Source organism: Strongylocentrotus purpuratus, unplaced genomic scaffold (assembly GCF_000002235.5).
Source record: "Strongylocentrotus purpuratus isolate Spur 01 unplaced genomic scaffold, Spur_5.0 spur5_contig_824, whole genome shotgun sequence".
Lineage (NCBI taxonomy): Eukaryota > Metazoa > Echinodermata > Echinoidea > Camarodonta > Strongylocentrotidae > Strongylocentrotus > Strongylocentrotus purpuratus.
In genome coordinates this window covers 51,203-65,326 of record NW_022145529.1, presented here as the reverse complement: position 1 = coordinate 65,326, position 14,124 = coordinate 51,203, and the positions used below count along the sequence as shown (strand labels likewise).

General features: G+C 39.8%; 1 protein-coding gene across 1 annotated transcript; it reads right to left on the bottom strand.

Moving 5' to 3' along the window:
* Nucleotides 1-222: 222 nt before the first annotated feature.
* LOC115922747 (protein mesh-like) lies at nt 223-11,986 on the bottom strand. Its single transcript, XM_030982284.1, has 10 exons — nt 11,911-11,986; nt 7,384-7,511; nt 6,563-6,862; nt 5,327-5,464; nt 4,336-4,498; nt 3,251-3,499; nt 2,563-2,860; nt 1,686-1,961; nt 1,189-1,321; nt 223-303 (listed from the first exon to the last, which is right to left on the bottom strand). Exons 1-10 carry the CDS (start codon nt 11,984-11,986, stop codon nt 223-225), a joined length of 1,842 nt encoding a protein of 613 aa, XP_030838144.1.
* Nucleotides 11,987-14,124: the final 2,138 nt, after the last annotated feature.

Genomic DNA, 14,124 nt, shown 5'->3' with positions numbered 1-14,124 from the left:
TTCTTTCCACTTTTTATTCAGATACTTTCTGAACAAAATCTTTATATGCGACTCTCTATTCCCCTACATTCTCCTAAAACAGCGCCATGTACCCCCCCCCCCCCTTCCCGGCTGCTATCGACTCAAGCTTCCTTGCTTATGATAGTTCGCCTCTGCATTTATCTTGATTATTTTTACTCACCTCCATATTTTCAAGCTTTCAATTATGCATTTAAAAAAAACTCAGACCGGCGACCGACCGATCTGTAGCCTGCTCGGTCTCTGCTGGAAAACGGGGTAGAGGCAGTCCAGCAATATTTTGGACTGGTGATATCAAGAAAGTGTCTGGACAAGGAATGAAAGGTGCAACACAAATGACAAGTGAAAGAGTTGCATGACGTGCTCTCGTGAAGACCACAGCAGCGCTGTACAGCGCCACCCGAAGTTGATGAAGATGAACGGTTACGTCATTGCCAATGACGTAACATATCAGCCAATCAGATGACCGGAAACATTAGCATAGGCAAACCTGTTTGGGAAAAAAAAAATTAGCCGCCCGGTCGCCGAGCAGGCTACTTTTTTGGGTTGTGACCATAGCTTTAAGCCAGTAAATTTTGCAAAAAATCCAAAACGGTGGAAAGCCTTTGATTTTATGTTACGCAACCATTATTCTTTCATCTCCTTTCGCATTGTATTTTTTTCCACGAGATTTATTAAAGCTTTTGTTGAGGTAATTTGTTTCGATGTATATGTATGTATGTACGTATCGATGTGTGTGGAGTCGTTAGGTTCGATATACCAAGAACTTCTTGGATATACGGTAGTGCAGATGATCAAATGAAGCTCTAAGAAAAACAAATCATCTTGGTAATTTCCATTCATTTCCCAGTGCTTACTTTTTGTCTCTCCCTTTCTCTCTTTCTCTCTCTCTCTCAAATCAAATCATTACCCGATAAAATCCCAGGGTTGAAATTTTCTAAACCAATTTCTTTTTGCACGGAGGGTCACTAATTGTTCTATTTTTGCGTATTTCCTCGAAGTCCAAGCAGAACTTAAAAATATGTGTGTGAGTGTATGTGTTCATCCGAAGGAATGGTGTGTGTGGTAGACTTGCTCTATACTTTACTGTGCATACCACTCCCCCTCTCTTCTTCCATCTGTTTAAAACAGAGTCACACTAAATACATATTCATACGAAAAGAATCGTACCTTCTTAGGTTCTCCATATGGGGTGACGCCACCATGGTGGTATCGATGACTGTAGCCCCCTCCCAGACTATCAAAGACATTGATGATCATTCCATCAAAACCATAGCAGCACTCTTGTCCCCCTCCTAGTGAGCTGAAAAAAACAAAGCAAAAGTTGACATTTATTTTTTCCAAAAGACATCCATCTTCGAAGCTTCCAGACACGTCCTATTGTATTTTGTAAGAACAAATTAATATTTTAAAGTGAAAATTGTAAAAATTGCCGTATTTAAAAAGTTAAATAATGTCAATATCGATTATCTTATTGGCATCCTTGAACACTTATAACCTTGAGCAAAGCATTTTATCTTCATGGCTACCTCTTAAACTAGAGGTTAAATGACTGGTCGCTGGTACGCGGACCTCAAATGTGATATGGATTAGCGTGTGGGTTTCCTAAATTTACAATAGAGTTTGTAGAAGCTAGCTCTTCCAAATTAGTGTTTAAAATAAAATACCTCGGTGTGTCTGCTCGTACACAGTGTATCGCCCCAGGTTTATGGATGCAGTTGCTAGGCGACAAGATGTCAATATCACACAGCGGATGCGGACTAAATCTCCCTATGTCGATCTGGGCCTGCTCAAGTGTACATGGGCACGGGTGTGTGACGGACAGAAAGGAAAGATCAGACCGAATTTCTTTTCCAATCCAATCATTGCACCAAAATGTTACGTCATCGCCGTTGTGCCACTGTAGAACATGGACCTTGCTCCAGAGGGCAGCATGTGTAGAACTAAAATAAAATAAGAAAATAAAGAATAGGGAACTAAGGAAATACATTTAAACATTCCTCAAATGGCATATACCAAGAACACATCAACACCATTGGTCTACATAAGGTAACATGTCAATATATGCATGGCATATTCTTGGCATGATGGTAAAAACTATTGTTTACATGTATGTAAAGTTCTTTTAATACTGAGCTGATGTCATGGATCTAGACATACCGGTTCAATCAGCCATGTGACGTAGTTCAATGCGAAGCGCTTATGCTCATCAAGGTGCAAGCAGAAAATTGTGGGAAAATTATTAAAATAAATTTGGATAGGTCAAATTATACTGGACGTACCAGTATTGCCTATGTGGGATACAAGGCGAATTACCGCCTTCTTTTACTAATGTGGAAACTATCATCGCCTAAGTGATCTCAGGCATGTAAGGTACTATACAATCTTCCCTCGTGATCAGCCCCAAGATCACCTCTGGGATAATAGTTCGTCGGACTCAAAAGAATCTATGAATATTTAATTATTTATATTAATTATCAAGAACGATAGATGAACTCAGACTACATTTTAGGTGCAATATCACACATTTGCTTTCATTCTTACTCCTCCGCTTGACCTCCAGATTCCAGGACGCCAATAACACCGACGTCGAAATGGATCTCAATGGCAGGTAACCCTGAAACGCTGTAGTGACCGAGATGGTAGTTAATACGTTGTGCCACTATGATCAGAGGTCCACTAAACTCCACGTCATTGTCTTCTTGGTAGCCGTAGACAACGATATCAACCTCGTCCACGCTTTCGAGGGCATCTGTGTTCCATGTGATCTCGAAGTTGGACTCTCTTTGGCGGCTTTCCGTTACCGAGGAAAATACATTGTCAGGAACGTCCTCGACACTGACTAGTGGGCAAAAAGAAAAGTTCATCGTTTAGATAATCTGGGCATTTTTTCACAAAATTGTCAGAAATACGAGTTCGTCGACATCCTTCTAAAGCGTCAACAGTGTATATTACAATAAACCCGCGTTTCAATGGGATGTCGGCGAACTTGGACTTCCGACATTTTCGTGAACGATGCCCAGTTACATAAACATGATAACGAAGCAACCTATTTATCTGTCATGCTTCTGCTCAAGTCACTCTCTACTCCCAACCTCCAATCAAAGCACTGTATGTCTATGCTGTAGCCCTTCTTTTTATTATCTACATGCTTACAATAAAATAATCTCAATCTGAATAATGTGTAGATGGTTATAGCTTTAAATGAAAGACGATGTTTATATGAGCGTACTAATTGTGAAAAATCCTGTAAAATCGAACGTGACTCCATCGTCTAGAGACACGCGCAGGGGAATCCGTCCAACTTTATAGAAAGTCGGCGAAACGCACAGGGCGATCTCGTCTTCCAGAAGCCTTCCAGAAGTCTCGATTCCGTCGAAGTCACAGATAATCAGGTTGGTTGAATTGAAGCATGGTCCGTTGATAAGAACCTGAGTTCCACCAAGCATTGAACCGACCAATGGGAACAGGGAAATTGCACCTGTTAGAACGAAAACAAACCTGTGGTAAACAAAGTGGAATAAACAAGGGCGTGGCATATTAATATTACGCACTTCGGTATTTACATGTAGGCTCTCTCTCGCAATGCCTTAAAGAAGTTCACGCCGGAAAGCCACACACACTCACTCACGCACGCACGTTCTCCTACACAAATTCATTCGTCTATGCACCAGGTTGTGAATTATTAATGAAAAGATGGATGAAAAAAATATTTTCGGTACATTCTAATTGACCGAAGGAAAGTGGTTTATTTGGACCCATTTTATGATACGTTAACAGATCCTGATTATTCAAAATTTAAAAAAAATTGACGAAGCAGAAGTATCACAGAATACACAGAATATATCAAAGGGAATAGGAAATGTTTTTTATGAAAAGAAACACGTGAGTCATATCTAACTCTTAACAATGTATTGAGGTCTGGTGTGAAGCCGTCCGATAAAAAGGACACAATTGAGTTCATAGAATGGTTGAGTCAGGGAGAAAATGTGGTAGAAGGGGTACAGAAGAGTGGATTGAGATGCATGGGTCATGAGTTGAGAGAAGAGGACGAGGAGCCTGTGAAAAGAGTGTGGGATCTGGAAGTAGATGGCATGAGAGGAGAAGGAAGACCGAAGATTTCTTGGAAAGAAATGATGAAGACAGAAAGCAGTACGGTTGGTCCACAGAGGAAGTTTGCTCGAGACAAGAAGAAGAGGAGAGAAGGAGTGCCATCATGACCCGAAAGTCGGTAACCTCTTTTTGGAGGGAAAATGCTGATGATGATGATGCTGATGGTTGCAACAACAAGTGCGAGAATAGTAATTGTTTACATACCAGAGGTGGTACATTCTAGTCCTTCAATGTTTGAGTTGTCCGTTCTAAACACCCATCTTCCGGGTACACCGATGTTCGATGTCGTTTCGATATCGACGACGACCGCTGTCTGAGATCCAGGGACACTATAAGAGGTCACTCCGTCACCAGCGTTGAATCCAACCTAGGAGGCAAACATGTGACCTTTGAAGCAATAAGTCTGAACACATGTAACTTGAGACGGGATTAAGTAATTTCTTTATTCGTCTCATTCCATGTCTTATTGCTTTGTCCAGTGTTGATGTTTTTTTTAAAGAGTAAAAGTCTTGAGAGTTCTTTTGCCGATTTATTAGTTGATGCGATACTTGATTGATATATTTTTGACGTTAAGCTAGATGGAAATATACCAGACGAATCGAGCATCTTTTTCATATTATGGATCGAGATCTACAGTAGCTTTTACATTTTCCTCTTGTTGTGTGAAACTCCTCCTTATGACAAAGTGGAGTTCGAGTTAACGATTACACACGATTGGGTGTGAAATGTGCTTGTCAGAATAACTGCACATCCCAGTACAATAAGGTTTAGAATGTGATTGCCAGAGAATTTATGTGTGGCACTCTAATAATGTAACAGGTGTCACTAAAGAAATGAGCGACAATCGAATGAAATATTTACCAATGCAAAATTCTTCTAAGTCCAAGTCACTACAATGGAACCATAAGGCACTGAACCAAAAGATCGTCCGAAATTAAGACTATAGTATTACAGTCTCAACCGAAATGACCAACACCAAAATGACAACAGACCCTACCAAAAATTACATTACACCGAATGGTTGAGAATTGGACATTCTGAACTCGATCGGCTTGGAGTCGGTTTGGCGGTGTGACTGGATGATGTAAATAAATGGGAGGGGCTACTGCAATACATGAGCTCGTTACCGCATTTATAAGCGTGTATCACTTTTATAAGAAGAGGGAGCTTCGACCCAAACGATGTAATAATTTACCTGAGCGGGGGTTCCACCAAGACCAGTACCACTATCACCACCACTGGCAGTTCCCGTTGTCCAGTTGATATCACCGTAATTAAAGATGGCGAAGGAATAGCGACCATCCGTCACCATCACAGCTTGAAAGGAATTTCTCTGAACAATGATACAAACATGTTATCAAAACCTATAGTATGACATTAATATGAAACGGTTTTGTTTAATGAATAAATCCATACAACAAAACGGGTAAAGCGGGTGAATGAAAGTGACCCGCAAATTTAAATACTTTTGAATAGTGGAAAACATGAACGGACCAATTTGAAATTAAAAAAAATAAAAAAATTGATATAAACGTTCATTTACCAAATTGCGTTACTAGTCAAAAAGTGTTTTACACATTTTCAAAGGTGACATTTGGATGGTTTCTAGGAGGTTTGCATTAGGCTCAAATACCTGATGTAATTCCTTTATCGTGTATGCAAATTGGCCGACACTATACTTTCAAAATGGTCGAATGTCATCTAGTAATTGTAAGACCCCGTAGCATGCATGCTGGGGTTAGTGGTAAAGATAATATTCTCATTAAAAGTAGTCAGGGCACTTGTTTGGGTAAATTATATTACCTTAACATGAAACAGTTCCTGAAAGCCATGTTAAGGTGGCGACAAATGATAAATGAATAGGGAAGCGGCGAAAAACCTCTTTCCATATCTCTCGCATTAAAGAATGGAACAGTCTCCCAGATGACATAAACAAAATAGTACAACTCTTTCTAGGTTTAGAAGGTTATCTAAAACGTACCTACTTGAAAGACTGACATTTATTTTTATTTGCATCTTAGTAATTTCTTATTCTGAAATGCTTTTTGACCACTAAGGACCTACTCGTCAGTGTGCCTGCTGTGTATAGGCCTGTGTGTACGTGTGTGTGGGTTTGTGTGTGCGTGTGTGTGTGTGTGTATGTAATAGAGTATTTGTATGTTCTATATTATGTAGCTTAATATTTTCATCCATTGTATAATCATACGTAACATTCTTTTTACTGTAAATGTATGTATCTATAGGGCCCCGCTCACAAGCTTAGCTTCTAAAGGGGTCCTAAAATCATTCAGTTTATGATGTAATCAATTTAGAATATGTTGATTGATGTACTATTACCAGTCTCTTTTTTATGTAACAGATTATATCATTCTTTGTGTGGTTTTGAATAAAATGAACTGAACTAAACTGAACTGAAAAACAGTGTACTTACGATGGAGGTATCAGAAGCACCGAAGAAAGCCACTCTGTCCCAGGTCGCGATGTACATCCATGACGACATAAAGTCTCTCATTTCAACAAATGATGCTCGTATAATTCCATCGGCTTCGAGGAACATGCCGTCGTTTTGGGCGAATCGTAAGACCTGTCGATAGGATAGAGTCCCGCCATTACGCGTGTCGATATCAGCCCAGAATGGGGTCAAAAGTCGTCGGCCATCAGCGAGTGGAAACGGTACGGAGGTATATTGACTAACTCCCGCCAAGAACGAGATGACACCGTTATTGTTGACCTGCATCAACATTTATATGTAAGCGATTGGTAATAAAATTAAGTGTAAAAGAGGGGGGGGGCTGGTGATATTACAGAGAGAATGGGAATGAAAGTACAAACACGAAAACAAATGGGAAACAGATAGAGAAAGTTGTTTTATTCTACCCAATAACTTGGCGCAAATGAGATCTGGCAGTCTTGAAAAGATTGTCTGATGTTCAGTCATGCATGCAGAGATTCAAATGAAAATGGTACCTAAATGTACTGGGGGATAACTCTATCAAGACATATCATGATGAAACCCATGATTAAATATTCATACTTCAAACTATACAACTTTTAAAAAGTGGGACATTTTTTTTCTGACTCACTCTGTACATAGAACATCGATAGTGTTAAGATGATCAATACAAATTTACTTTATTTATTCCAAAAAATATGTCATAACATCCTATGTTTGATAAACGTTTACAAACTTGATGTCACATAACGGACGAGTACAACTAAGTTTTGTGTTCCGATAAGCTACGAGGGACTTACAAAAAGACTGGTGTGGTCGTGATCGAAGAAAGGAAAGGCGACGGAAATTGGTAGCTCTTCTGTGGAACCGTCATCGTTGGCGGGTAGGAATTCATCCCCTTCATTCAATCCAAATGGGAAAAACAGACCTGAAAATGATAAGAATAAGGGCGAATTATTATAATACTAACATCAATATCAATACTAATCATAATAATAATGATGATAGTAATAACAATAATTTACTTAATTATTTTAATTGATTTATTTATAAAATTTCAACGATTTTTAAGGTGCCATTACGACCGATATTGTTCTCTTTCTTAGATGACCCGGATGCTGATGAGGCACAATGAAAGAATGAATATAAATCTTCAATTCATTACTTTATTTATAAATGTGCGCGAGCGAAGCGTGCGGGCTTTGGGGGTACATTTGAGAAAAAGATTGCCCCCAGTCGCATTAAATTAGGGCCAGTTATTAGGATGGTTATGACAAAATATATTGTTTCTGGGGAGATGTGGGGTGATAAGATCATTTCATCGTAACACGTACAGTAATCGTGTATCATTCTTTCAACATAAATGACATTTGGTGTTGTTAATGCAGCTCTCATTATTTAAAAAGCTCTGGCAATGTATTTACCTGAACATTATTTAACGAAGGGCACTTAATTTTCTGACCTTTCTATAAAGTTCAGAAGAGCATTAGGTTTAAAAGAGGATAGGTCGGAAGATCCCTTTTAGAGAGCACGATTATATTTCTAATACGGGCACAGTTCGTTCTCATGAAATGTGGGTTATTTTGCCTCTGTCACCGGCTCCACTGCCTTTTACTTGTTTGTAGAAAATATTCCTGTTACTACACAAAGTAATAGGGCGTATTTTTTTTAATTAAACCAAAGGGCAATTATATCAAAAGTAACGAGGGGAACTTATCATTATTTGAAACTTTGAAAGAGTCACTTATTGTGCAATGTTAATTAAGGGCACTTAGTAAAAAGGAAAAATGGCCACTAATCAGAAGGGAGACGGGCAACAGAGACAACTGTCAAAGTAAAAGGAGCATTTCCCAGAACAAAAAAGTGGCATTGCTCTTACCCAAAAAGTCATTTATCAGAGGTGAAAAAGGGTCATTTATAAGGAAGGGAAAGGGACGCTTTTTACAAAATAGGGATAAGAGGCACTTTTCTTAGAATAAAAAGTGGCACTTGAGGCTTATTCTAAAGTATGGGGGCACTTTACCCCTAGTAGTTCCCCCTCCCCTCCTCTCACCGGGGCGACGCCTCTGCATTAGTGACTATTATTTTTGGAACATGGGGAAATATATGGTTATGGCAAAATAATGTTAATGTTATCTCCAAACCTATAACATAAGGCATTATCTTGTACGAAGTTTTACTTCTCTCATTTGACACCTCATGAAATGGTAAAATGAGGTTTTATTAAAAAGTGATATTAAAAATCCGTCAGTATTGGTTTAAATGGCGGCCATTTTTGTTATCAGTAGGTTGATTTTGGGGTAATGAAGTATACTGAACACGTTGGTACTTAACAACCTTTGAAAACATTCGATGTCTCAAAAACTTGATCCCCCCCCCCCGGTTGATGATATCCCTCAGCGAACCTGTTTGTAGAAGTTATCGCAAAGGGGACAGATAACAATGTTGACTTAGGATGTATTGTTTGGTTGTTATGACAACTATGTCTATTTTACTTTGGAATCGATAATGGGAATATTAATAATCAATAGACGTGATGCTTGTTGAAAGAGATATAGAAGGGAACATCTGTTTATTGCGACAGAATATCGAGCCACGTTTACACCACAATTCCCCCACATTGCGACTTGGGTTCTAGGACAATCACAATCACCCCCAGAAAATTAACCCCCGAGGGTAACTACCCCCCAAGGACAATTACCCCCCGAGGACAATTACCTCCGAGGACAACTACCCCCCCCCCCCCCCCACCGAGGACAATTACCTCCGAGCGAAGACAACTATTCCCAAGAAAAACTACCCCCGAGGAAAATTACCCCCCCCCCCGATACAATTACCCCCTCCCCGGAGAATTACCTTCCCCGGGGACGACTATACCCCCCCCCCGAGGACAATTACCCCCGAGGACAGCTACCCCTGTTGGACTCAGACTCTGGAACCCGTCCAGTGATATGTACATACGTATGGGCACATTTGAGAATATTAAAAAAAAGGAAAAGACATTTTGAAACTTGTTAAAAATTAGTTTGTAATCAACACACTAGAAACGATTTAAATAATAATAATAAAAATAATTCGTCCTTATATAGCGCATTTCAGGACGGCAGGCCCTCTCAATGCGCTTTACAGAGATATATTATTACCCCGGTCATCGTATTCATGCTTACTCGCACACAATGTATGCACATTTTGCAACCACACTAATTTTCGCATCCTACCGGGTACCCATTTAAAACCCGAGTGGAGAGTGGCAAATGTAGATAAATGTTTGTATGCGGGAACCTTGCCGCCAAATGTACATGAATAAAAAGCGAGATATTCGGTCTTGACCTTGATACACGAATATGGGGATATTCGGGCCTCTCGTTACCCTTATTTATCATGTTTTTAAAGGTAATGAGTGTGGTAACAATGTTATCTCGAGAAAAAAAAGATATAATATATATTTGGGTGCCTTGCTGTCAAAATATTGTCAGCGAGCAAGGAAGAAAAACACTATATTATCTTTAGCATGTTATTTTCTCATGTCATTACATACATCACAAAATTTACGTTTCCAAATGGAATTAACATTCTCTTGCGGCACCTTGGTTGAAAAACGCTGAGCTGGAGTTATAAAATCAAATAAGATGAGTTAACAGAGGGCGGCTATTTTTTTTATTTTAACATGGCACCGTAAATATAACTTGAAGGCGATTTCTGTTTCAAAATAATTTATCGTACAAGAAAACATATTATTCTCCAGCATGTCAACAGAGATATGTATAGATAACGTGAAGAAAACCTTAATTTTGGATCATGGATAAGGGCCCAATAAACATACAAAGACAAATACACGATCAGTTGATTAAAAATGTTACAGAGGATGCATACATGAAATCTGACGTCCTAATTTATTTGTTGTGCCAATTGTTGGTGAGAGACGCTGTAACGCGTACTCATCTGCGCGCAATGTATTGTTAAATTTCTAAGAAATGTAATTTCTGTTCTTTATTCTGTGGCAAAACTACGGGGAAATTGGGCAAGCCCCCCCCCCCCCCCCCTCTCATCGATTTGAATAATTTGAAAAGACTGAAATGAACTTCATAAACAACTAAGAAAATAAAAGTTCATGTAATTTTCTGGCATTATACGTCACAGTGTTACAAATTCCTCAGGGGTCATTGTCATTTGGGGGGTACTCCTGGGGTGGGGGGGGGGGGGGTAATTGTCCTAGAGGGTAGATTTCCTCGGGGGTAGTTGTCCTCGGGGGTAATTGTCCTCGGGGTAGTTGTCCTCGGGGGTAGTTGTCCTCGGGGTTAGTTGTCCTCTGGGGGTAATTGTCCTAGGGGTAGTTGTCCTCGGGGGGTAATTTTCATCGGGGGTAGTTGTCCTTGGGGGGTAGTTTTCCTCGGGAGTTAATTTTCCCGGGGGTAATTTTCCGGGGGGTAATTGTCCTCGGGGGGGGGGGTGATTGCCCAGGGGGTAATTGTCCTGATACACACTTCACACCGACTCCATAATATGGTCAACTATTGGTCGTTGGTGGTAATGTGCTGCCTCAACCATACCAACGAGCCCGTTGGTATGACTTATCTGATAATGATTATTATAGGTTTTCCCGCCCAACTTCGTAAACTTAGCATCCGAATTAACGTTACGTTCATTCAAGTTCGTGCGAAATTGAATGACTATGTAGATCAACATTTAAAAAGCTAATTGCGTCTTTCAATTTGATTTAGTAGCATGCGATTTCATACTCTTGTCACGGAGAAGTGCAAAACGAGCATTCAATTTAGAAAAGCGTGCAAAGAGCATTCAAATTCGCGCCGGACAGACGGTGGTATGTATTCGAGCATTCAATTTCGTGATTGAAAGAGGTTGCCCATAGACGAAAATGAAACCGCAATTCGACAAAGAATTGTCCTCCCACTCAACTTTGGCGAAATTGAATGCCGCTTGCGCATTTCCAAATTGACTAAACCAAACGTTAATTTGAATGTGGTTGTTTCGAAAATTCGGTGACTCGAAACGAAATTGAATGCAAAAAGTTTAAAAATGAAACAGGGAAGTAACGAGGGGAGAGAATTTGCTCGAACATGAATGCACGTTAGTGAAATTGATCGCTGCTTTGACGAAATTGGCCGGGAAAACCTATATTACTAATGTGGTTTTTAAAAAAGACAGAGAGAGAGAGAGAGGAGAAGAAAAAATAGAGATGGGGGTGAAATTTGTTTGATGGACAAAAATGAATGTTGTTAGCCTTCAAAAGACAAGAACACAAGCCTTAATAATTTACAAACAATATTATTTCGGAAAGTTGGATATAAATAATTGTATGATCTTACTTTGATCTGCCTCTGATTTCTGAGGTACATCGAAGATGATAGCCACGCAGAAGAAAATAGCAACTTTCCAAATCATCGCAGAGAGTTACAAGTCTGTCAATATTTTAGAATCCGTCCAATAGGCCTATCTTTTGCAGTTATCTTCAAAATATAGCGTCTTTCTTCTTCTTCTTCTTCTTCTTCTTCTTCTTCTTCTTCTTCTCCTTCGTCTTCTCCTTTCGTCTGTGCTCTGCTGATCGTCGTCTGTCTTTCTATGATTGTCTTGTTGCTCAGCCACCTGGTTTCTCCCTTTACACGTTCTGTCCACTCACTAGTTCACAGCCTGGAATGTTCTCACTGTCTACCGTACTCAATTCGTCGCTTTACGGACGTGCGCGCCAGTATATCTTCAAAAAGATTGCGCAAGCATACACATCCTGGTTAAATAATTATCTTGACAATAAATTAAATCCCTATACAAACAACCGCAAAGACAAACATACAAGGTGTAACTGTATTACAGATTGGTCACGCACTTTGATTTTTATTTTATCAAGAATTACAATGTAATTTCGTGTAAAAACATTCCAGTCAGAGAGGATAATTATGTTTTCTGCATTATCTACTTATTGATTTATTTCCACGGTGTGGATTTACGAGGTTAATGATGTCCAAAGATTGAAACATAATAACAAGTGTTCGGATCAAACACCAATTATCATGATAACTGTATGATAAGCGAATGCATGTGGACTTTGCGTCATTATTTTGGGGAATGTCTATACGGATATCTGATGTAGAGATAGTAGTAGACTAGCCAATCATAATTGGAGGTAATACGTGGCATCCATGCTATAACCTTTGCAACAACAAAAAAATAAGCAATAATGTGACGGTAGGAGTCGATGCAGTCAGGCGCGGATCCACGGAGGGGGTGGGGCGACGGACTCGGAACCCCCTTTGGACTTAAACAAAATATAAACAAAATATATGAGTGCACTACCACCCCCCCCCCCCCCCCCAACTACTGACCGAAAATGTCGATCTGCGCAATTTACACATTTACTGGGCAAAAACGAAAAATTAATTATGCTTACATTATGCATCACACTATTGTCAATACCAAGTAAAATGTTGGCAAAGATAATTATTACCCGTATCATAGATGCTGTTGACCAAAATCTCAGAAGGAAACAAGCAGGTTTTCAGAAGGGAAAAGGTGCACTGACCAGATATTTGCACTACGTAATACCATGGAGCAATGTACAGAATGGCAGAGGAAACTTTATATTAGTTTTGTTGACTTTGAAAAAGCAATGGATAGCATCCACCGAAACAGCCTTTGGAGAATACTACGCAAATATGGGATACCAGTGCAACTAGTTCTTGTAATTTTCACATGAATAGTAGGAAAAAGTAACCATAAATTCCAAGTGAAGACTGGAGATAGGATGTGTCATGTCAGCACTGCTCTTCAATATCGCCATAGACTGGGTAATGAGGCAGGAAACTGAAAACCCAAAAGAGGCATATTATATGGACCTTTTTTTTATTTGAGGACCTCGACTTTGCAGATGATCTCGTTCTACTTTCACACACCCACCAGCATATGCAAGAAAAAACATCCAGACTCAGTGATTTTGCCCAGAAAATTGGCTTGAAGATCAGCCAAATGAAAACAGAGGTGATGACTCTGAAAATCTCGAACCCTTTACCAATACAAGCAAACGGGGAAGACCTACCTATAACTGAGGAGTTTACTTACCTGGGCAGCACTGCCAGGCACGACGGACGCGCAGGCAAAGATATTAAGAACCGTTTTGATAAAGCCAGAAATGCATTCAGAATACTCAACAATATATGGAGATCACAGCAGTACAGCATCAAGACCAAGTTAAAGTTGTACCAGAGCTGTGTCTTTTCCACTCTTCGGTACGGCTCTGAATGTTGGAGAATGACAAAATACGACCTCAATAAGCTGTCGGTCTTCCACACAAAGAGCCTGAGAAGAATATGTCGCATTTTCTGGCCGAACACCATTTCAAAAGAAGCACTGTATGCCCAATGCCATCAAGGCAGCATGGAGAACATCATCATGAGCAGAAGGTGGAGATGGATCGGACATGTAATGAAAAAGGACATAGATGACATCACACGAACAGCCCCAACTGGACACTAGAAGGCGATAGAAGGAGGGGAGGTCCTTAAAACACTTGGAGAAGAACTGTGGAAGGG

Coding starts and splice junctions, on each gene's coding strand:
- LOC115922747 (XM_030982284.1), bottom strand. CDS start 11,986: ATGATTTGGAAAGTTGCTATTTTCTTCTGCGTGGCTATCATCTTCGAT. Junction 7,512..11,910: donor GAAATCAGAGGCAGATCAAA/GTAAGATCATAC, acceptor TATCATTTTCAG/GTCTGTTTTTCCCATTTGGA. Junction 5,465..6,562: donor GTGCTTCTGATACCTCCATC/GTAAGTACACTG, acceptor ATCATTGTTCAG/AGAAATTCCTTTCAAGCTGT.